The sequence below is a fragment of the Lycorma delicatula genome, chromosome 4 (assembly GCF_047948215.1).
Source record: "Lycorma delicatula isolate Av1 chromosome 4, ASM4794821v1, whole genome shotgun sequence".
In the NCBI taxonomy this organism is placed as follows: domain Eukaryota; kingdom Metazoa; phylum Arthropoda; class Insecta; order Hemiptera; family Fulgoridae; genus Lycorma; species Lycorma delicatula.
In genome coordinates, this window is record NC_134458.1 from 177,339,419 (window position 1) to 177,364,305 (window position 24,887).

The 24,887-nt window shown below is 37.0% G+C and overlaps 1 protein-coding gene across 2 annotated transcripts in view; it reads left to right on the forward strand.

Annotated features, from left to right (window-relative positions):
• LOC142324099 (uncharacterized) overlaps nt 1–24,887 on the forward strand; it is an 89,467-nt gene that overhangs the window by 22,095 nt on the left and 42,485 nt on the right. Inside the window, exons 2-3 of one of the 2 annotated variants that reach the window (XM_075364746.1) lie at nt 4,777–4,876; nt 19,504–19,657. In XM_075364746.1, coding sequence (XP_075220861.1) covers nt 4,779–4,876; nt 19,504–19,657 — 252 coding nt within the window. In that variant the 5' untranslated portion in view covers nt 4,777–4,778. The remainder of the gene's footprint in view (nt 1–4,776; nt 4,877–19,503; nt 19,658–24,887) is intronic. The other variant, XM_075364747.1, reaches the window with a different exon arrangement.

Genomic DNA, 24,887 nt, shown 5'->3' on the forward strand with positions numbered 1-24,887 from the left:
GACGACTTTCACGGTAATGGTCATAAACCAATTATCATTACTTTTTTTTGTTCCCACTGCGTGGTGAACAAAATGCCATTGAGATGGATTGTTGAAAGTGCAAATACCATAAAGCCATAAAGAAGGAGCAGTTACCATAAAGCCTTCCCATCACAATATGACGATAGAGCCGACACTCTACATCAGCTTACCTCATTTCTCTCCCTGGTACTCGAGAATTCATTCCACAAACATCAGTAAATCCAAGGCCTCCTTCCATTCTCTGGTGGAATGATGATTGCCAAAACGCGATTAGGAAACGATGGCAGGCACTGCGTAAATTTAACCGTAGACCTAAAAATGAACATCTAAATTTGTATCGTAGAGCTAGGGCGGTATTTCGTCGCGTATTCGTAGATACTAGGAGAAAGTCATAAAGGATTTACGTAGACACCATCTCACGCACTATTCCCACGTCTGCTGTGTGGAGAAAACTTCGTGCAATTTGCGGATCCCACAATCAGTCTATCTCGGCCTTATTCAAGATAGGGAGTCATCTTCTGTAGTTGCAACTAACCTGGCTGATAGGTTTCGTTCGGTGTCCCTAACCATCATATACTAACGAATTTCAGTTATATAAGATACGAATGAAAATATTACCGTTAAAGATTGGTGATTAGGTCGGCGAATTAAACTCTTGCTTTACATTCAACGAGTTGTTGCATGCATTAAAAAAACTCACGTGGCACCTCCCTTGGACCTGATAATATTTGTCTCTTTATGCTTTCAGACCTTCCCAATTCGGCGCTTCATCACCTATTGCGTATATACACAGTCAGTCCCACAGGAAAGGTGACTCATGTGAAATAAAATACAAGATGTTGTTTATTTTTAGTTTATATGCCTTTTTATTTAAAATAGCTCGTTGTGAGTCAATACACAACTGGAAGCGTTGGAAAAATTGTTCGAAACAAACAATTCTGATTGAAATTGCCTGCAGTACCATGGTCGTAGCCCTGTCGAATCTGAAATCGTGTCGAAACGATGAAAACAATTGAAATACTGAAAACACCGTGTTTCATCACCTTTCTTTCTTTTTCCTGTTTAGCCTCCAGGAATTACCGTTCATGTATTACTTCAAAGGATGAATGAGGATGGTATGTATGAGCGTAAATGAAGTGTAGTCTTGTACAGTCTCAGTTCGACCATTCCTGAGATGTGTGGTTAGCTGAAACCCAACTGCAAAGAACACCGATATCCGCGATCTAGTATTCAAATCCGTATTAAAGTAACTGCCTTTACTAGGACTTGAACGCTGGAACTATCGACTCCTAAATCAGCTGATTTGGGAAGACGCGTTCACCACTAGACCAACCCAGTGGGTCATATTTAATCCTTTGTAACGATGAAAAACATGAAGTCTGGGTCCCTAGCGGCCGATCTTTTCGTGTCTCTGCAGTGTTCCACTCTGCAATCTTTTTGATCGTCAGTGAGTGAGTGGAACACAATGAGACAACCAGATCTTCTTTTTGCCCAAATTTTCAGGTAGAATGCGATGCACAGTTGCTTTAGGAATTCCAGTGAACTGCCATAAACAGTCTGTATCATTTTAAAAATGTCTGTGGCACTTTTACCCAATTTAAAACAAATTTTGATGTTTGCATGTTGCTCCATTGCTCCTTTCACGAACGAAGTTTGGTTATTACGAGCAGTTTGTGATGCCAGCGCTGTTAAATTTAAAACGGAAGGTAGTCGGAATATGAAGCTAGTTAATTCATGCATCCGTTCACAGATCGCATTATTAGTTACGCGAATATAAAATCTGTCACCTTTCCTGTGGGACGGACTGCGTATAATGGTTTGTTCTTCGCACAGGTTTTCCCACCCGTTTGATCGTTAGCCATTGTCTTACCAGTACTTAAACCTGGTAGAGACAAAGCATGCTCCTCAGACTACCGACTTATCTCCTTGAGCGTTTTATGTGAAGCAATGGAGAGAATAGCGAACCGAAGGCTTACCTGGTATTTAGAGAAACACTCTGCTAGCTCCAGAACAATGTGGTTTCCGCCAAGGACGATCTTCCATTGATCATCTGGTATCACTGGAAACAGCTATCCAAAATGTTTTTCTGTTCCGCCAGCAACTTGTCACTACTTTCTTTGGCATCAGAAGGGCGTACGACACAGCCTGGCGGTGAAGTATCTTAAACACCGTCAAAGAATGGGGAGTCATGAGCAATATGTAGGGGTTTCTTTAATTACCGTACATTTCGTGTCCGTATTGGAGATTCGGTGTCGAGTAGCGTCACTTTGGAGAATGGAGTGCCTCAAACAAGTGTATTAAGTGCCACCTTGTTTACTATAGCCATCAGCAGTATTACTAAATGTGTGCATCTGTTTTATGATCTTTATTTGTTGATGAGTTTGTTGTATATATTACGACTCGTTCAACAGACACACCTGAGAGACTACTACAGAATACTGTATCTCGCTCTGAAAATTGGTCCAAGGTCAAAGATTTAACGTTTTCACCTGAGAAAACAAAATGTGTAGTTTTTTCTCCTAGACCTTTACTCCACAAGTTCTGAATGAAGAGCCAATTGCTATCTCTTCTGACGTTAATTTTTTAGGTCTACTTTTTGACAGTCGTCTTACGTAAACACATAAAACGGTTAAAAGCGAGATGTTTAAAAATGTTAGATATGCTACGAGTCCTTAGCAACACCAAGTGGGGAGCTGACCAATCATGTATGTTACGTTTTTGTTGTTCTTTAGTTCGGTCTCGCTTGGATTGTGGTTTGTCGCCTACTCTTCAGCGCGTCATACCGTGCTTAAGCTGCTGGATGCTGTACATCACTCTTTTCTTCGCCTTGCCACTGGTGCGTTTAGATGAAGCCCTGTCGCAAGCATATTTGTTGATTGCGGTGAGCCATCACTTTGGGATAGACGGGACCAGCTGCTAGTATCTTACTCTGACTGTCTTAAAGGGCAAATAAATCACCCGGTTCCTGAAGCAGTCCTCGCAAACCCTAATTTCCAACGATGTGAGAACCATTCACGTAATTACAGCACCAATAGGTGTCCGTACCAGGCGTTTAATGTACCTTTTAAATTTTGACAAACCTTCTATTTTCCCATCCCATCCTTGTTCTCATATCTTCCGTGGAGACTCGACTCCATAAATTTTAATTATGACCTCACGTATATAATAAAAAATTAACAACTCCTCTCGTCTTTCAGCAAACATTTTACCATTTTCTATCCGAGACAAACCCAGTATACACGGATGGGTCGAAGCAGAATGATACTGTTGTATGCGCTTTTGCTGTAAATGACAGAACGTATGTGTTTGGGCTACCTGGCATTACAAGTGTCTACAATGTTGAACTGTACGTCATCAATACGGCTTTGAATATCATTAAGTCAAAACGCCGTCACATCCTTATGTGTAGCGATTCGTGTACTGCACTCCAAGCTTTAAAATATTTATGTTCTAGAGATCCTATCGTTATCGAAATTCGTAATACAGTTGTTGAGTTGAATCATCACAACACACAAGTGAATTTCTGCTGGATCCCTAGCCGTGTGGGAAATCTGGATAACGAACGTGCGGATTCCGCTGCTAAAGACGCATGTAGCCAACCGTCTTTCACTACTCGAGTTATTATTACCCATCTTATTAATTCCATTAAACATACTCTTCGAAGAAGGTGGAAAGGTGACTGGACATCTACAGTGAACAATAAACTCCGACACATCAGATTTACGGTATTACAATGGGACTCTTCACGCAGAAACATTCGCCGAGAGGAAGTAGCCTGTGCTGATTGTGACTAGGATATAACAGTGCTAATCATAGATACCTTATGTTAAAAGAAAACGCATCACTGTGCGTACGATGCGACTGCCGCTTGACTGTGCACCACATCCTTGTGGACTGCATATGTTACGCGGCCTTACATCTCAAATTCAGATTACCGAGAGACGTTCGTCGCATTCTAGGAACTGATAAGAATGTACTAGACCGGGTAATTGTTATTTCTAAGAAGGATCGAATATTTTATAAGGTTTAATGATAACAACCATAAATTTTGTGGTACTATCTTAATGATTACGTTTCTTTTACTATTTTAGTTAATCCTATTATTATCTTAGTTTTAACCTTATTTTAATATCCGAGAAAGGGCCTTTTTGTTCTTATTTTGACCGGGCGATGAAAACGCGAAAGCGTTTTGCGCCCAAAAAAAAAGTTACTAAAAATTTTTTTTCTAAACAGTTTTTAAGCATTATTTTTTTCTTTTTTGTCTGTAAAAACTATTTATTTAGTACGAGGATACTAAGAAATTATAATTTTAATAGCACAAATGATTCGGGGTAATTTAGCTGTAACTTTAACTCATCGATGTTTGATATACAACGGCTGATATTATAATTATAATTTAAATGGAACGGTTAAAAGAAAGCCTACTTTATCCGTTTTGCCCATAAATTTTGTATTTTTATAAAATGTATTTTTTGTTTTAATTGAGGTCTAATTTCTAAAATCGATTGTTTTGTTTGACCCGGTTTCATCATTTCTGGTGAGCGTGACGCTTACTTGACGTTCGAAAAATTGCGGTTTAGGTTGTTAGTGGAATTTAACCTTGACTTAATCGTGTTCGCTTTTTTGCATTCTTGTTGAAGGGTGCTTTATATATATATATATATATATATATATAAAGTGTCTATATAAGTTTTTTTTATAGTAAGTGTGTATTTATCCTTCAGCATTTTTTATTATGCATTTATTTGTTTATAGAAATGGAGTGTAAACTTTTTCTGTCTCAGTCACAATTTTACTACAGATCAGAGTGTTTCTTAATTCATTGTAACTCGGTTATGGATACAGAAAGAATGGGGTATGTCCAAAATGTGTTAACTTTATTCATGTGTTTTATCAGCTCACCTGTTTGTGTGTATATGTGTTTATTTATTAATTTTGTTTTATTTATCTCGCAACTTAATGTACACGACGTAGCTTGAATAAAGAGAAATTCATACACGTGCACAATTCCGAAATTTCGCGTAGATTCGTAGGTTTTCAGGGAGGGACTCAGACATCGGTTTTACAAATTGTGCAAACGGTCGAATTTGCGATCTTGTGTATATATACTTGTACAGATTTGATCGCTTTTAAAATGTAAGTTACCGACATAATTTCACTTTTTGTAAGTTATCAAACTGGACCACCCTTCTCTGTACCTTTTTCAAATCAGTCCAGTTACCTGTTTAAATTTAAGGTTTAACCAAATAATTGTAATTTTTTCTATAATCTGTTACAAACTGTTCCAACGATTTCAGTTCTTTTGTTTCGTAGACTTGGTCCAGTATAGTAAATCGATCAATATGTGACAAGTATAAAAAATTGTAGGCATCTATTATGATCAGTTTTTTATTTTATATAAACTTCTGGATTAAAGAAACGTTGTTCGCTTAGAAAATTTGTAATAACGTGAATTATATTTAAAAAATACAGATGTTAACCAAGAATGGGAAACCGTAAATAATTTTTCAGACGTTAATCTTAGAAAAACAATTTACTAGACGTTCTTACTTCAAAACGATATATTTTTCGATACGAAAACACCACACCCCCAAACATTCTTAGAAGGTAACTTAAAAATTTCAAGTGAAAAGAGTACGGTCCTGACTCATAATTTTAAAGGGCATTAAAAAACAATTTTTATTTAAAGATTATCGGACTACTACAACTGTAATCAAAATGTTTGTGAAAATATTTTTCATAAAATTATTAAAATAATCCAATGATTTTTTTTTTTTTTTTTTTTTTTAATGTTCTTTAAAATAATATCACAGTTTTTCCTTTTTCATTTAAAATTTTTGTGTTGTCCCCACTGGGGACTAAGGATGTGTTTGTCTCATACCGAAAAATGGTCGTTTTGAGGTAAATACATTTTCTAAATTTCACTTTTTTATGTTTTACGGCTGAAAAATTTTGAAAGAGTTCCCGTACTATACTAACATTGTATGTTTATACTTTTTAATCAAATAGCCTGAGCGTTTGTTCGGGTAAAACTCAACCATCTCAGATTAGAACCGTTGGTCTAATATCTATGATTTATCACTGCATTTATTGAACTCTGAGAAAGAGTTTTTTATTTATTTATTATTTTATTTTCCTAATGTGTACGTTGCAATCTGTTCAACCAGTGAACAATAAGCAAACCCCCTCACCCCACGGCCCAATGTGATGAGGATATACATGTAGATGAGGTGTAATCTTTTACAGACTAGGCCGACCTTTCCTGAGACGTATGATTGAAACCCAACCACCAAAGTACACCGATATCCACTGTCTAGTATTCAAATTCGTATAAAGCAACTAACTTTTACTAGATTTGAACCTTCGACTTCGAACAGCTGATTTTCGGAGATCAGCTGAGAAAAATAGATGATTTCGGAGATCAGCTGAGAAAGACTTATATTTATCCAGATAATTCCATTTTTCGGGTGGGGGGGGGGGGGGGTTCGAGCAGTAATGTATATACTGTTGTTAATATTATGTAAATTTACGTTTTTTTCGTGTAATAATATTTTAGTTAGCTGATTAAGTCACAGTGAACTTAAAGGATCTGGCAAATGAAATTTATACGATAGACTGATGTCTATTTTAGCATTTCATTTGTGACATTACGTTATTATTTTTACTTTTTTTTGGGTTCAGTTTTCGTAGAAATACGAAGATATTCTCTTAGCGAGGAAATTCGTTATGAGTACGTTACATAACGATTATATTTAGATTACCTTCAGAAAGATTTAAATGCAGATTTAAAATAAAATATTTCACGATTGCTTAAGCAGTGTATTCTAAATCAAGAGTATGTTATGTTTTACTATTATTTTTATTCGTTGATGTTTTAAGTGGCCGTTTAAGTCGTGTTTTGTTACAGATAGGTGAATGATTTCCCCAGTTGAAATTCAGAAGATAGTAATTTTCTTCTTTAGTTTATCTAAATCAATTTATCAAATATCATTTTACTTACTTGTATTTATATTCCATCAATGTGCAGTCTTTGCTGAAAAGAAAACTTGCTTGGTCGCTTACTCTTAAAAAAATGATATCCACATCTATTAAACCACATGCAATACTAAGGTTTACGAGAAAGGACCTAATTAATGCTTCCGTCGCCATTTTATAAGTTGTATCATTCAATGAAATTCATACAAAATCATTTCACCAGTTTATTTAAAATAAAATTAAAAAATGTTTTTACAAAAACATGAATTTTTATATCATCGACCTGCTAACTAAAATAAAACTTAAAAAAACTCTTGACTTATTTTTATTCCCTTCCAATGTGTGTGTGTGTGTGTGTGTGTGTTTTTTTTTGTTTTTTTTTTTTATATAAAGCGAAGGAAATTCCTTTACGAATCTCTGGCTTAGATGTTTTGCCTGGTATGTCGGACTCGAACATTAACTTAAAGGTGACTTGTTAATGCTAATACCGACTAAAACCTCCGCTATCCTCTGAACTCTGATCCCCCACGGTATCCGCCGTTAGGCATTACTTCGTGGGGGGGAGGATTTAGCTACTGCTCTTCCTTCTGGTAGCTAAGATGTTATTACTTCTTTCTTCTAGATGTTGTGGTCCTTTGCTCTTTTTCTTTCGATGGAACGCAGGTCTGTAAGGACGTCTGTTGCAAACGTGCTTATTGTGTTCCATGCGGCTTTTGACGACAACATTGCTTCTATTAGTGTCTCAGGTTGGATACTTTGATGTAAGATGTTTTCGAGTTGATCACGCTGTGGATAAAATCGTGGGCACACAAAGAAAACATGCTCTGCATCTTCATTGACTCCTGGGCAGGACGGGCACTCTGGAGAATTATCGTGCTTGAAGCGGTGTAAGTATTCTCGAAAGCAGCCATGTCCTGATAGCATCTGCGTTAGATAGTAGTTGACCTCACCGTGATTACGATTCAGCCAAAAGTCAATCCGTGGTATGAGACGGTGTGTCCACCTGCCTTTCACGGCAACATCCCACTGTAGCTGCCAACGTGCGATGCTTTTCTGTCGCTCTTCTGTCTTGAGTTCTTCAGCACTCAGTAAGGTTGACGTCTTTCGATGGTAAAGGTTGCGTCGTTCTTCAGCTAGAACTCTAAGAGGCAGAGTTCCGGAAATGACACAAACTGCTTCCTCAGATACTGTGCGGAAAGCGCTTGCGACTCGTAATGCACTCATACGATATATCGGTCCCGCCTTTCTCCACGAATCTTGCGTCTCTAGTGCGTCAGCCCAAATAGATATTCCATAAGTGAGCACCGATGTTACTACTGATGACAATAGTAGCCTTCTGCTCTGCTTTGGGCCTCCGACGTTCGGCATCAATCGTGCGAGACTAGCTCTCACTACTGACGCTTTCGTACAGACGTGTTCTACTTGCTGCTTGAAGTTGAGTCGGGCATCAAGCATCACTCCCAGATATCGTATATGAGGTTGTGATGTAATTTCTTGGTCACCGACTTTTAGCTTAATTGTTTCAACTTCTTTTCGGCTGGTAATAAGCACTGCTTCGGTCTTCTGCTTGGCCAGTTGAAGGTTAACTGTATCCATCCACTGGTTGATCCTCTCAAAAGTAATGTCAAACAGATGTTGAATCTCGTCAAGGTGTTTGGCGACGATCACTGCGGCAACATCATCCGCATACGCTACCAGTTTGACACATCTTGGAAGCTTCAATCTCAGGAGCCCGTCATACATGATATTCCACAGAAGTGGACCGAGAACAGAGCCCTGTGGCACACCACCGGTTATATCATACTCTTTCGGACCATTCTTTGTATCGTACTTCAGCACTCTATCTGTAAAATAGCTAATCACTAGTCTGCGAAGATATACTGGCACGTTTTTCTCGTCGAGAGTTTGCATGATGCAGTCCCAATTAGCGGAATTGAAAGCATTTCTGATGTCTAAGGCAGCAACCAGGCAGTACTTCTTCGTTCCACCCTTCCATCTAGTTCCTGCGATCGCCTCCTTGGCCGTATTGACAACCAGGTTGATCGCGTCCAGGGTTGATCGTCCTTTCCGGAATCCATACTGGTTATCTGCCAGGAGTGGGTCAACCACTGCATCTATTCGCTGATGGATGATACGCTCAAATATCTTACCCGCCGTATCTAGCATGCAGAGTGGTCTGTAAGATGACGGTTCTTCTGGCGGTTTCTTCCCTTTAGGTAACAGTACTAACCGTTGCTGTTTCCACTTACGAGGAAATGTCCCCTCCTTGAGGCATGCGTTGTACGCGTCTAGAAATAATGCTAGTGCTGCCTTTATGATGGTTTTCAAGGCTATATTCGGGATTCCGTCCAATCCCGGCGCTTTATCATTTCCTACACGATTACAGGCCTCCAGCAACTCTTCTTCAGTGACAGGTGGACTTTGCAAAGGAAAGAGCAAAGGAAGAGCTTTTTTATACTCTGCAGAGTTGGGTCGTTGATAGCCACGCTGAGATAATCTTCTTTTTCTATGACACTCTTTACGAAGGTTGCTGATGTGATCGTTCCACCAGTGTACCGCAGGTCTTGAATTGATAACACGTTTGCGAGGCATACTGGCATCACAAGCTTGTGTTACTCGCATCATCAGGGCCTTAGTATGTTCTTCTGCACATCCAGTCTCTATCGGATCACTATCGAGGGCTGTTATCAATACTTCTGGGTCTAGGGATTTCACCTTCCAACCAACGATGTTAGATGGCTTGTTAGGCCCTCTGAGTTTCCGGTCGTTAGACGTTTCCCAGAGTATAGCATGATGGTCACTGGCAGTGTAGATGTCTAGTACCTTCCAGTTGGAGTTACCTTTAGCAAGGCTGGTACTGACAAAAGTGAGGTCTACAATCGAGCTTGCGTCACCTTTGGTGTAGGTCGGCCTGTCACCACTGTTGAGCAAGACTACATCAAGTGTAGAAAAAGCTTCTAGTAGTTCTCTTCCTCGTGCATTAGTCTGCCTACTACCTCAGTGGACTGCCCAGGCGTTGAGGTCCCCGGCTATCGCCACTGGATGATGTTGCTTCGCGTCTTCGGTCAGGCGATCCAAGAAGTCAGTAAATTCAGCAATGGAGAGGCTAGGTGGTGCGTAGCAGCTGTAGAAGCGGATGCCTTCTATTGATGCTGCTACGAAGCCGGCGCTGCCATTGTTGTCTACATTCTGGAAGGAGAGTTTACCACAGCACCAAATGACAGCTTTAGCGGTGATGTCTGTCTCCCATGGTTGCCCGGTGAGATGTTTATATGGCTCCGATAGAAACACAAGATCAACCTTCAACTCTCGTACTGTCTGCATGAGCAAATCATGCGCAGCTTCACAGTGATTAATGTTGAGCTGCAGTATCTTCATGTTCGTTTATTTGTCAGCTTCTGGAGTGCTTCCTGGAAGACCGGGCACCGACCAGCGCCAGACCGGTGAGCAGTATCCTGAGAACCAGGTTTTTCCGCACATAAAACACATTTCACCTTATTTGGGCACTGAGCAGCTTGATGACCTGTTTGCCCACATTTGATGCAAAGCCCAGATCGGTTGACCTCGCTTTTACATTGAACAGTAGTGTGTCCAAAGTGCCAGCACTTATAGCATCGTAGTGGAGTCTTCACTGTTCTGATACGGCAATTCACCCAGCCAATTCGTATCTTGCCTCTCTCTCCGAGTATCTTCTGCGCTGTTGCTGCTGGTAATCGTACCAAAGCGGTCTGTGTGCCTCTGTAGGCCGGACGAATTTTAATGACCTCTCCAGGTATTTCGTAGTCATCGCTAGCTGCCTCTTGTAAGGCCTTCTGGACATCGTTCTTGGTTGTTTCGTCGTCAATGTCCCGGATTTCGAGCTGTTCCTCTGGACCTTTACAGATAACGTCGGCTTCTTCTTTCAGGATGCTCTTTATTGTCTTCATTAGAGCTTGTCCTTTGTCTGTGCTCTTCCTGGAGAGCGTAATGAGCATGTTTCCATCATTCGTCTTTTGGACCTTGTCAACTACGTCCCGGGCCTGCTCTTGTGGAACGTCATTTTTAATCCGACGCAGTATCTCAGCATATTTCGCCTTCTCAACAGGTCGGATAATCAAGGCGTCTGGCCTGGTGAATTTTCGCGGTTTTTTCCGCTTAGGCTCCGGCCGAGATTTGTGCGCCGGTTCTTTTGGTAACCGCTCTTTGGCTTGCTTCCTCTTTTCCTTTTTAGACAAGACTGCCTGCCAAGCATTTTCTCGTTTCTTTTCGGTGTTCTGGACTGTCGTTTTCTGCAGCGGGCTGGGTTTTAAGTCCTTCCTTTTCTTGACTTTATTATCGGTGTCTGGAGAAGTTCTTTCTTTTCTCTTCCCAGACGTAGTAAGACTCTTTCCGTTGTCTTCCGAAACTAATCCTCCATTAGCTTCGGCTCCGGTTATCTTTGTCAACTGGGTCACGTCACTGCTTTGGCATTTTTGCTCTGGCGTGGCACGCGGAGATGTTTGGGTAGTTGAAACCATCATCTGCGGTGCTTTGCTGGCTAACTTATATGCCGTAGCAATGGACTTAACCAGTTTTCTGATTTCATGATGCACGTTCTTCTTGTCTTCAATGAAATCAACAAGCTTCTCGATTTTGCCACCGAGCCGCTCCATCGGCGACTGTTGGCCAGTGACGGTCGGTAGTGAATTGATTCTCCCTCTTGGAATAACGGCGGGTGCGATGGGTTTTTCACCCACTGAATGAGCGTCACCCGACTCTCCTTCCACTTCCATTGACACGGTTGTTGTACTCCCTGTAACATTTCCTGACAGCAAAGCCATGGGGTCTACTTTGCTGTACAAACCAGCATCATCTAATTTTCGTCTGTTTTCGAAATTCTGCATACTTTAGTTTTACCAGCGCATCGTACGGAGAGGAGCGGGTTGTCATAACTAGGAACGGGTGTACCCTCGGAGATAATACTCCTACCCCAGTTCCCTGAGGCCCAGTCGACACTTAGCCAGTCCCGGAATTCACGGACGGACTGGACTCACTCGGTGCGGTGTAGATTCCGATCTCTAGCACTCACTGCGTACTTCCTGATCAAGGCCCGAAGTGGCTGGTTCCAGATCTACTGCTATAACTTACACGTCAGCAGAGCAAGCTCACATCAGTCATAAACTTGCATCGACAACAGACATCGACACAGTCACGAACACTCCCAGTGTGTTATAACAGCGAACAATCTTCTTCTTGACAGGTCAGATGTTATGACCAACCCATTGTTGGGGAGTTTTGTACACGGGAACTATTTTATTTCACCCCAACCCTATGCCCCCGAAGGGGCAGGGAGGGCTTCTCCAATCCACACGTGGAGACGCGCCTGTTAGCAGTTTCTCCTCTGCTACAGGTGTGTGTGTGTGTGTGTGTGTGTGTGTGTGCGTGTGTGTGTGCGTGTGCGTGCGTGCGTGCGTGTGTGTGTGTGTGCGCGCGCGCATAAATATGTATTAAAATAATTTTCACTTTCTAAATTTTGATTTATTTTTACTTATTTTATTTATTTAGAATATTCATATATTTACTTTAATACTATTTCAAGGGTTTACAGGGTCATCGTAAAAGAATGGTGTGGTTTAAGGCATGAATTAAATAAAAACGAAAATTATGTTTTTTTGATTTGTCAAATTCTCCATCTCAAATAGTTTTTTGCATAATCAATAACTTTCAAGATGTTCATCGCTCGGCAAATTTCAAATCTATGTTCAGTTTCTGTCCGTACACTATGTAAGATGTATATATCTTCTGTTACAATTGTAACTGTTTTCTTAACTTTTTTCTTTATATGATACAGGTCACGTAAAGTTTGTGTTTAAACAATATTTTTTAATGTATCCCAACTAGAAGAAATAAGAGAGGTTATAACCGGATATCTTGGAGGCCAGAGTTTGGGCTTTCTCGACCTATCCATCAATTTTCTTATTTTTAAGGGATTTCCAAACAATTTGTAGAAATCGCTTCTGCGCCCGTTCACTTCTCCTAAGGATGTGTCGGGGGGAGGGGGGACCAACATTTCTTTATGTTTGGAGTCTCCTGTAGACGATTCTGTAGTGTTATATATGAATAAGATTTTTTCGTCCGCTCTACCGGACCCAATTTTTAATCGATTTTGATATATTTTTAATCGATTTTGTAGAAATAGAACCCTATTGATTTTTAAGCTAATGGGTTTACAGGAACCAGAGTTAGAGACAAAAAACTAAGTTTTGACATCTTTAAAATCACATCGAAACATTCGGGTACCAGAACAGAAATTTGTAGCGTAACGAAAAGGTCTGTATCATCCTACCGTAATAACTCCCTAACTATTAGTCTAATACGGAGTCATTTTATAACTTACATGGTCAGCTCGCCAATACGACTTTCACTGGTGAGTTGGTTAGCGGTAAGGGGGCACAGCGCAGATCGGCCAAAAATGACGCTCTCGCTTATTTCCATTCAGTGTAGCTTACGACTTAAGTCATGATAGCGCGGTGAATCGTATGTTTATGTTTAGAGTTTGTCGAGATAGATTTATTTAAGTAACAATAAGTGTATTTTTGATAATATTTATGTGCACAAAATTAAATTAAACATGTAAAAAAGTATAAAAATTCAGTATGTCAGCCTCAGCCCGCGCAAAAGCCAGCCGGAAATGTAAATTACACATATCGTTGAAAAGGGGAGGTTATGGGCCACGCACAGGTACTCCCCAATGTTCGGTGCTGAGCGAGCGAGACTTTCGGGAGCGTCGCAAAGCTGGCACAGCGTGCTCAGTGAACGATTCCGAGCACCTCTACGGCTGCTTATTATGCCTTATGTCTCTTACTTCTCATATCACAGACCAGTGTTGAACAAAATTGTCGTCGAATATTAGTCGAAATAAATATCAGCTACCATTTAGTGGTGTCTGTTTTATGTTAAAATTAAATTTAGTAGAAGTCAATGTCTCGTTTTTGTTTCAATCCAATACACTGAAAGTGACTCGCTGACATACCGACCGACCAATTTATCTGTAAAGTTGGCCAAATGGAGGAACTAAAATTCTCCATCAGACTTTCAGTTTTGTTTAAAAAAAAATGCGATGGTGGCTCTTCCTATTTAACTCTACAGATAAGTTGATGGGTCTGTAGCTCGGAGGAACTTCATCCCTGGTCTGTAATGTTTCACGTTAAACCAACGGCCGTGTGTCCCGACACAGACCCACCCGATTTTTTGTTTTTCAAGATTTTCATGTCATCCTTCAAGTTGAAGGGTGACGTGTTAGAAAGCCAAAATTAAATTTTTGCAAGCGGTTTCCCAATGGTCTAAAAACTTTCAAGTTTGTAGCCCGAGTCAGATTTTCGTGAGCTGGTTTCAAAATTATTTAAATTCAAAATATGTTTGGAGCCAAATTTAGATTTTTGCAAGCACCACCAGTTGCGAGTTAGTTTTGGTATAGTACTTCAGTTTCGCAATAATGCAAAATGTGATCTGGTATGAAGGAATGGGGTTGGTATCCAAAACTCAGTTTTGAAGTTTTAACCATTCTGGGTCAATTTGAACCTTTTTCTTTTTCGTGAGCATGGATTCAAAACCGTGCTCATAAATTATGGGTAACATTATCAAAGTGGGTTATTGGCTAATAGCAGTGTTAAGCAATTGATGCATCACACCTCAACTATGTGAAAAGGAGGAAGAAAAAACACAAATATACAAGTAATAAACAGAGTGATTCAAAGAAACAGGAAATTTTGAAAGTTGTGTTGGATGCCGTGGGCGATTGGTACCACTTGATAAGTGGCGCCAGCCTCTCTAACCTAACCTGCCATTTAGTTGTCATGGATCCTTGGAGTGGTGCGCAACGTGCATTTGCTATCAAAGCTTTTTACAAAAACAATGACAGTGTGGAGGGAGCGCGTAGAGAATTTCGCCGTCATTTTAATCTGGCACGGCACGACCGTGTTCCATCAGCACATGCAATTAAAACATGGATATCTAATTTTGAAGAAACTGGTTCGGCAATGAAAAAGAAACCAGGCCGTGAGCGAACCGTCCGTACACCACAGAATGTTCAAGCTTTACAAGATGCTGTCACACGAAGTCCACATCGGTTAATCCGTCGTCTCTCAGCATCTTTACAATTGCATAGTTCAAGTGTTCGAAGAATGTTAGTGAAGGACTTGCAATATAATCCATACAAGTTGCAGATCATCCAGGAACTGAAACCGAACGATGCAGTTGTGCGAGCACAATTCTGTAATGTAATGCTTCAGAAGATAAATGATAACGAAGAGTTTGTTCACGAACTGTGGATGTCAGACGAAGCGCATTTCCACTTCAGTGGATTTGTTAACAAGCAAAATTTCAGATACTGGGCACAAGAAAATCCTACGCAGCTACACCAGCGTCCGTTGCACAGCCAGAAAGTGACCGTGTGGTGTGCTATGTCATCTTACGGTGTTATAGGCTCTTATTCTTTTGAGGATGACAACGGTCTTGCGATTACAGTGACGTCAGCTCGTTACGTAGCCATGCCTGAAACCTTTGTTGTGGAACAACAAAAGAGATTTCCACCAATTCTTAACACAGCCTGGTTTCAACAAGACGGAGTAACGTCACATACTGCACGAATATCGATGGCAGCTGTCCGCCGATTGTTTGGACAACGTGTCATTTCACGAAATTGTGACATTAGATGGCCTCCCACATCGCCTGATCTCTCAGCTTGCGATTACTTTTTGTGGGATCACCTTAAAAGCAAAGTGTTCCACAGTAGACCTGCTACAACGGAAGAACTGAAGGCAAAGATCCGAGGAGCAATTGCGGAAATTCCCGTTGAGATGTTACGTCAAACCATGAACAATTTAACGAAGAGACTTCGTGAGTGTTTACGTAGAAGAGGAGGTCACCTGCAAGATGTCATCTTTAAAAAATAAACTAAAATGTATGTATCCTAAAATGGCAACATTTGTACAATTACATGAAATAAAATTCATTTTCTAAAAAAATTTGTCATTAACGTTACTTAATTTTTTAAATTTCCCGTTTCTTTGGATCACCTGTATATTATTGGAACAATACACAGTACCTTGTAGAATTATAAAAGAACTCATGATACTAACATAACATGAAATACAAAAAAATAGCACTGAAAGCAGTGCTATTTTCAAAAATAATTACGTTAGTGCAACATCCTTTCTTTCTTAACTAAAACCAGAAATCTGCACTTCTGATACTTACTGTGACAGAGTTTTTTCATTAAAAGCCTGATAAATGAATATATAAAGTATGGGGTGGGGGTGCACTATCTTGTTGGAAATAAATTTGAGGTACATTTTAGAGTTCATCTGGGTGAGGAAAGCAGTAGTCATTTAAAATATGAAAGAAAGCCAAAAAGTAAAGTGAAATTCAAAAAATCAATATATTTATTTGTACTTACATAAATGATACATGTGTTATTTTACAACATAATCCCCTTCTACGTCTGTAGGAGGGGATTAAGCTTGTTATATATATAATGAGCTTTTGAATTCCTTCCTGGAAGAAAGTTTTTGGTCTGGTGGTGTGCAGAAAAATTTTCTCCACTTCTATGGCCTCTTTGTCAGATCGATAATGATTCCCTTGCAATTCTTTTTTTAATGAGCCAAAAAGATGAAAATCACATGGGGTCAGGTCCAGACTGTATGGAGGGTGGTCCAGCAGCTCAAAACCGAGACCTTGATGCAAAGGACTGTTTTTTTGGCCAAATGAGGTCGAGCATTATCGTGAACCAAAATCATGCCTTTAGGAAGTTTACCACATCTTTTGGATTTGATTTTTTTTTCTTCAGTAAACACAGTAGCTCACAGTAGTTGTCAGTTTACTGATTGACCTTTCAGTGTGAAGTAAACCAAAAGTGAATGTTCCATATCCCAGAATATCGTCATCATCACCTTTCCTGCAGACATCTGAGTTTGAACATTTTTGCTGTGGGAGATGAAAGATGTTTCCACGCTAAACTTTGTCGCTTACTCTTGGGTTCAAAGTGATGGATCCATGTCTCATCAGTGGTTACTATTTGCTTAAGAATTGTCTCCTTAATCTTCATAATGTTTCAAAAGCATCTGGAAAATTTTCAAATGATTCTCTTTGTGGATGCTGGACAACTGATGTGGAACCCAGTAAGTACAGACTTTTTGAAAGTTTAAAGAATCATGGATGATTGAAAATCCTGAGCCATGGCTTATATTCAGCTCACTTGCAGTATCATCAACTATAATTTGTTGATTACCGAGAATCATTTTGTTTAACAGCTTCAATATTGTCGTTAGTCTTTGAAGTGGAAGGCTTACTTTGCCGCTGTTCATCACAGAGAGAAATCCTACCATTTTTAAAGTGATCAATCCATTTGCAGATTTTGCTTCCACTCAAACAACTCTCTCCATATTGCTGCTGTATTCAACGAATAATCTTGTTGGTTTCACCCCTTCTGAACTGAGGAAACGTATCACTGCTCGCATTTCTTCCTTGGTGCAATCAGACAAAGGAGTACTCATTTTAAACAGACTTTAAAATACAATCACAAATAGCTAACAATGAAACACAGTACTTTCAATGAACAACTGATAGAGGTTATGAGTTATAGTAGAACAATCATTGCTGCCATACATGTGATTGGGAGGGAAATCAAAATTTCCCTTTATTTTTTTACTTACCCTCGTATCAAGATAAATATTTCCATTAATAGTCTTTTCTGCAAAAAAAAGTCCAATTACATGATTTTTAATTATACCCCACCAAACATTAATCTAAAGTGTCACTTCACATGCTTTCTTAAAAATTATATGTTGGTTCTCATATTCCCAAATTTGTGTATTATGTCCATTAACTAGTGTATTAAAGTAAAAAAGTAACTTCATTTGTAAAAATTACATTATTCTAAAATGATTTGTTTTCTTTAATTTTGTTCAAAATTTCAATAGCAAAGACATTTTTCTCTTTACATTTTATTACGTACAGTAACTGAATTTTAAATGCATACAAGTGGAACCTCGTGCATAGAACTTTATGAACATTTGTTTTTCGGATTTTAACATGAGGTTTTGAGGATTATTGGATTTATTAGGACTTCTGATTGCGAACCGTCTAATTCATTCAACACTTCCTTCTGATACTGGTGGCCCTTTAGACGATTTCTGTTAAAGAATAAATCCTGTTTCTGTGACCCGATTGAACCAGGGTTGTGTATTGTTTTATGTGAAATTAAAATTACAGAGTTCAATTTAGCATATTGCAAAACACATAATACTTTTTCTTGAACAAAAAACATTTAGAGAAAGAAACATTCCTCTCAACAGTACAGAGATTTTTCTAGTGGTTAAAATGGCTGTTGCATAAATTTTCGGGTGGTGGCTTGCGTTGCTAATAGCTTAATATTTCTAAATGTCACTGTTACCTTGATCTGAGCTACTGAAACATCACCATTCTTTTATGATGATCTGAATTTTAAATAATTTATATGGATTTTAACTACATTTATTTTTTATGTTATTATTAATTGTATAATTTTGTAATGCTGCTTTGATTGAATTTTTAAGACTGCTTCCCTTGATCCTTCCAGGTAAATGCTGGGACAAGATTTTTGTTTTTTTTTTTTTTACTGATGAATTAGAGGCAAAATCTGCTCTAATGAAACTTGCAGAATGGACTTATTTTTAAGCTGACATAGTTATTAAAATAATTTAACAATTGTGTTGCTATCTTCTCTTGAAATATTTTCTTGTGGAATGTCTGCTTTTGAAAAAAAATAGATTTAAATTTATTTAAAATAATAATATATTTAAATTTTGTCTTAATATTTGTTGTTAATGTTTATTCTGACCCTTTTTTTTTACTTTCAATTAAAATCTACATTTTATCTTCTCTTATGTTTTGATCTGTAATCTTGTTGGTTCAGTGCAAAGAATAAATGGTGTTAATCACTTGTAATGGACAAGATTCAGAAAATAGTATCATTCTGTTGGCATTCCCTGAGTATCAGGATTGGTAATGATACTTGTTATCACTGCCCTTATCATCACTGCCTAACAAGGATTAGGTCATATTAATTAATATCTGTTTTGATATCAATATAATTAAAAATTGATTCTCTCTAGTCATTGTCCTCTGATTTTTATTAACTTTGAAAAGATAATTTATTATTTGTTAAACTTCTTTACCCAACCCTTTTGTGGTAGAGAATTCCACTATGAGAAACCGCATTGTTTTCTTTTTTCTATTAATTCAAAATAAAAATAATTTGTTTGCTCTTGCAAAAGATATGTTGATGTAATTTGGTAACAACTGGTTTTTTTTTTAGAAATTTATGAAGAAGAATTTTCTGAATAGTCCTTACATGTTTATTTATTGATTTAATATGAGTTAAAGAACCATGTTTCCTGTGATGGTTGGATTGAGTTTTTACTCTGCATTCAGAGCATAGTAAATGTTTAATGAATTAAATGAAACTTTATCAGAATAAACTGATTCATCACTTATTATTATTTGTTTCAGACGCTGGCAAGATGTTGAACCTCGTGATGAGGTGTTAAGGGTTGTAGCTAAACCAATTCTTTTGCCACCTCTTATATCTTGCTGCCACCAGCATCGTGGCAGACGTATAACTCATGTCAACTGCCGTACTTGTAGCCAGGATGACTGCTCTCAGGTAGAATTATATACTTCTTAAAGTTATTATCAGATTCAATGAGCTTATAATTTTCATAATATTACTAGTTCATTAATCATTCACCTCATTTAAACCATATGAAACATAAAATGATTAAAAATGACCCTTTTTTTCTTGAATTATAAAATCTAGATCTTCCCCTTTCTATTCTTACACGATCCGTTTCTGACAGTTTTTCCTTATTTGAGTACAAGTAAAAGTATTTGCCCTTATTTCTTCTGTATCCAGTAGAATTAGTTATTTATTGCATTGTCACATATCTGTGTTGATCATATTGTGAATGGAATGTCCTGATCGCTTTTTACTTTCCCAATTGTATAATTATACTGTACAGCTGTCCCATTAACTGTGTGGAAATGTGTAGTAATAGGTCAAATTTTGTATGTCAGGCTTTTTATCGATCTTGAGGTTTCATGATCTCTTCTAATAAAGACAATATTTTAGTATTGAAAAATTCCAGTAGGATGTATGAGATGGGCAGGAAGTCCCTTTACTTTGTAATAATTACAACTTAATTGGGCTCTACTGCTGCCGATTCTCATTGCTACTGGTAAAGGTGGGGAGAATAAGCCGTGGTGGGGATTGTCCGGTGTGTTCATTTGTGATGGCAAATATGAGTGTGTTCACTGTTGAAAAGTGTCTTTTGACTTGTGTGTGGGTCCATGAACATCCACACATTGGTAAAAAAGTGAACATATTGAATAATTTTTTGTGTTTTGGGAAATCATCATCATCACAGCAAAAGTTACTGAGATGGGAGAACAAGGCTTTTGCAACGTTGAGTGTTGCAGTGTTCTTGATGCGCCATGCAGTGGATGGCCAAACACTGGAGCTGAGATGTGTGCTGCTGTGGAGGTATCGATTCAATGATCACTGATGAAATCAACGCGCAAATATTCTGCGAGTTAGGCATCCCATGATTGATGATGCAAGACTGTGTGCAGAAAGACTTGAAAGTTAAATGTTTTTGTCCAGTCACAGTTAATGAGTTGAGTGTCAATGACCTTGATCAACGTGTATGCATGTCAGTTATTGCTTGAATACTTTCTGAGAGCAAATGATAAAAAGAAAGTCATGTTCTCAAATGAGTGTGTGATTTATTGAAGCACTTGTAACTGAAATGTTTTTTCTGGGTGAAATACAATACTTTTTTGAGGAAATCGAACACCATCCACCTCATGTTATGATTTGGCTGGGATGACAGCTGAACATCTTGGTCCTTATTTCTTCGATGGCTCAGTTAATTAACAATTATCTGAGAATGATTAATGAGTGGTTGCTTCCAGAATTAATGACAAAAGGAATTGCTGACATCATTACATTTCAGTAAGACGGTGCTGCAGCGTATTTTGCTTTGAATGTTTGCAGACGCCTCACTGGATCACTGGATCACTGGATCGGACATGGTGCAGAAGAGTTACTGGCTCCATTGCCATGGCCAGCAAGAAGCCCTGACCTTACCATACCTTACTATGCATTCTGGGGTTTTGTAAAAGAAGGGATCTGAAAATGCAGATATGTCAAAAACAAGCAGCTCCAAGACACTGTTCAGTCAGCATTTGAAATGATCATCCCTGATATGTTGATGTGGATGAGCAACTACACATTGAGGCACGTACAGCTGTGCTTTGAGCATGGAGGAACCCACATAGACATTTTAGATCCATAGAAGATAAGCTGCAGCTATCCTAATAATTAAATAACTAGCATAAAGGGACTTCCCACCCACTCTGTATGTATGTAGGCCTGTTTTTTACTTGATATTTCAAGAGCGGGTGGACTGATTTGAATTAAATTTGGCTTGATAATTTCTATATGTGGAGAATTCATGCCACTTAATTTTGGTCACAATTTATCAAGGGGACAGGGAGATGCATACCTTATGAGTCCTGTCCTCAAAATTTTATACAAAAGGAAAATAAAATTTTTCTTACAATTTAATGCCTCTTAAATAGTTAAGATATTTTCTAATAATGTTCAAAACTTGTAAAAGAGGTGTGGGTTAAGAACAATTTATTATCGTTTCTGAATTCAAAGTTACATTCTTACACTAATCTGATGATTCCATTACATTTTGTCATTTTGGTTACATAATAGGCCAATTTAATCCAGTGGTGGGTAATAATAAACCTTACTTTTTTTTTCTTTTTTTGCTTGTTATTTTTAGTTATCATTTTGCTTGATGATATTTTGAGATTGATTTGAAAGATTTGAAACAATTTTTATTAAATTTTACAGCCACTTGTAAATGTGGATCATTGATACCATTTAATTTCAGTTACAATTGGTTGCATTCCTCAATTCAGTTGTAGCCCTCTCTATTTTTCCTGTTTAGCCTCCGGTAACTACCGTTTAGATAATTCTTCAGAGGATGAATGAGGATGATATGTATGAGTGTAAATGAAGTGTAGTCTTGTACATTCTCAGTTCGACCATTCCTGAGATGTGTGGTTAATTGAAACCCAACCACCAAAGAACACCGGTATCTACGATCTAGTATTCAAATCTATGTAAAAATATCTGGCTTTACTAGGACTTGAACACTGCAACTTCCAAATCAGCTGATTTGGGAAGACGCGTTAACCACTAGACCAACCCGGTGGGTTTCAGTTGTAGCCCAGAGTTGCATAACTTAACTTTGGAAGCAATGCAAAACTTTGCTGGGTTTTTATATTTGTTTTAATATAATAACAATAAAAATTATATAAGCTTGCTTTTTCTCTTCTGATAAGTATGATGTCATAATAATAATAATAATTTGATGGGTATCCTATCAATTTGATGAGTCTACTTAGACCCATTTCAACTATTTATTGAAAATACATTTCTAAAAAGTTATAACAATATAAACAGGTAGAAAGTTCAACTTAACAGAAAATACCTAAATAAGTTGCACTGAAATAACAATTATGTACACAAACATAAATCTTAGTCATTAAGATAGACTCAGACTCTTAAGAAAAATAAAAAACATAAAACTTTAAATAAAAACTCTAAATAATGATCCAAAAAAATTACAATGAAATTGTAAACTGTATGGAAAGAGTATCTCAGATATCATTTCTTCTGTTCAAAAAAACAAAAATTTCTGTAATATAAATAAAACTTTTTAACAAAATGATACTGATATCAAAAAAGGTAAGATACTACATTTCTATTATCAAAATCTGTTATTAATTTAGAATTTTCTTTAAAAAAAATACATGTTAAATATATGTAATAGACAATAAATATACAATAATAGATCATAAACAATGTTTAAGTGTTCTGTATATAGGCAAAAAAAATAAAAATTTGTTACAAAAATTCTTACTGGCCCGATTTCATTTATTAAACAAGTAATCATAAGAATTGTATTATTTCTGTAACTGTGATATGTATTACATATAAATGAAATTGGGCCAGTAATAATTTTGTAACAAATTTTTCTTTTATTTTCTTATATACGGAACGCTTAAAAATTTTTTATTATCTATTATTGTATATCTATTGTCTATTACATATTTTTAACATGCATTTTTTTTAAAGAATATTCTAAATTAATAAGATTTTGATAATAGAAATGTAGTGACTTACCTTTTTTGATATCAGTATCATTTTGTTAAAAACAGTTTTATTTATATTACAGAAATTTTTATTTTTTGAGCAGAAGAAATGATATCTGCAAGACTCTTACCATACGGTTTACAATTTAATTGTAATTTTTTTTGATATCACTGTGTTTTGTTAGATTTTTTTTAAATTTGATTTTTTTATAAATTGCTGATTATCTTATGGGTTTATTATTAAAATTTATTGCCTTAGAACAAACAAATTGAATTTCATGGCAAATTTTTTTTGTAGATAGTCTTGTCATTCACTTCATACCATATTTTTCCTTTTTTAATAAAACTGGTATAATGACCTTTATGAATTGAAAGTTCATGATGTAATGTTGCACTTATTACTTTGTAAGTGAAACCCTCAATTTTTATTGTTAAATTTGAGTTTACCAATTGAATTTATTTCTGTTTTATTTATTCCTTTTTTAATAAAACTAGTATAATCTCTTGTAAACTAATACTTTTATTTTTTATTTTTTTAAAGAAGTGATGGGAATTAAAAAAATTGTTTCATCTTCAGTACTTTCATTTACATAACAACATTTACTATTAAAACAAGCTGTAGTATATTTTTTAAATTTTATTATTTCAAGTACATTATCAAGTTTTTGTATGCTACCTAGTACTATAAAGTACTGCTGTCTAGCAGTGTAATTCGTAAAGGTACATTAAAATAATTGAATAAAATGAGATATTCGAGTCCCGTGATTCATCAAATGGAAAAAAAAAACGTTGTCTAACAAAATTTGAGATATTTTTTGAAAGTATTCTTTATTACTAATCTAATTGAACTGAAATGTAATGTTTTCATGCTTATTTTTTCTCCCCCATTTTCATTTCACTGTTAGGTTAGGTCATGTTTAGAACTATAAACCTAGTTCGTTGACTTTGTTGCCTCTTACCGATGAAGTTCTAACAAACTGTGATTAACAAGCTTCTTAAAAAATTGATCTAAAAGAAAAAAAATACACATAATTTGTGTGGTAATTGTAAGCATTTACAATTAAACTTACAGTTTAAATTTACAGTTAAACTACAGATAGAATTGGCTGATATTGTGAGAGATGATTTTGGTTACCAGTAGAAGTTTAGAAATATGTTTATAGAAATATTTAGGTAACAGTTTTAAGAGTAGCAGAAGATGTAGGAAGGTGAGCTCTGATTTGCAAAGTTATGAGACTTAAGGATTTAATCTTCCCCATAGCTTTTTAACTTCCTTATAGAAGAAGCAGTATAGGATATAAAAGAAAATTGTTGAAAGTAGAGTAACTATCCAGTAAGAAAAAGTAAAGTTGTTAATAATAACATAATTTTGTTGGTAGAAAACAAAAATGAGTTAGAAGAAATAGTAGATTTATTGTAATGAGAGATTTAGATCAAAAATTAATATTACTGAAACAAAGGTAATTAAATGTGATAGAAAGAAGGAAAATAAGGCATTAAATATTAAGGAGGAGGTCATAATATACAAGATATAGCAGAATATTGCTATTTAGGTAGTAAAATTACAATTAAAGGAGGTCATAATGCAGGTATAAAAAGCTGATTAGCATAAACAAGTTGAGCTTTCATCCAAAAAGTAATTCTGTAAGTGTTAAATAGGGGTT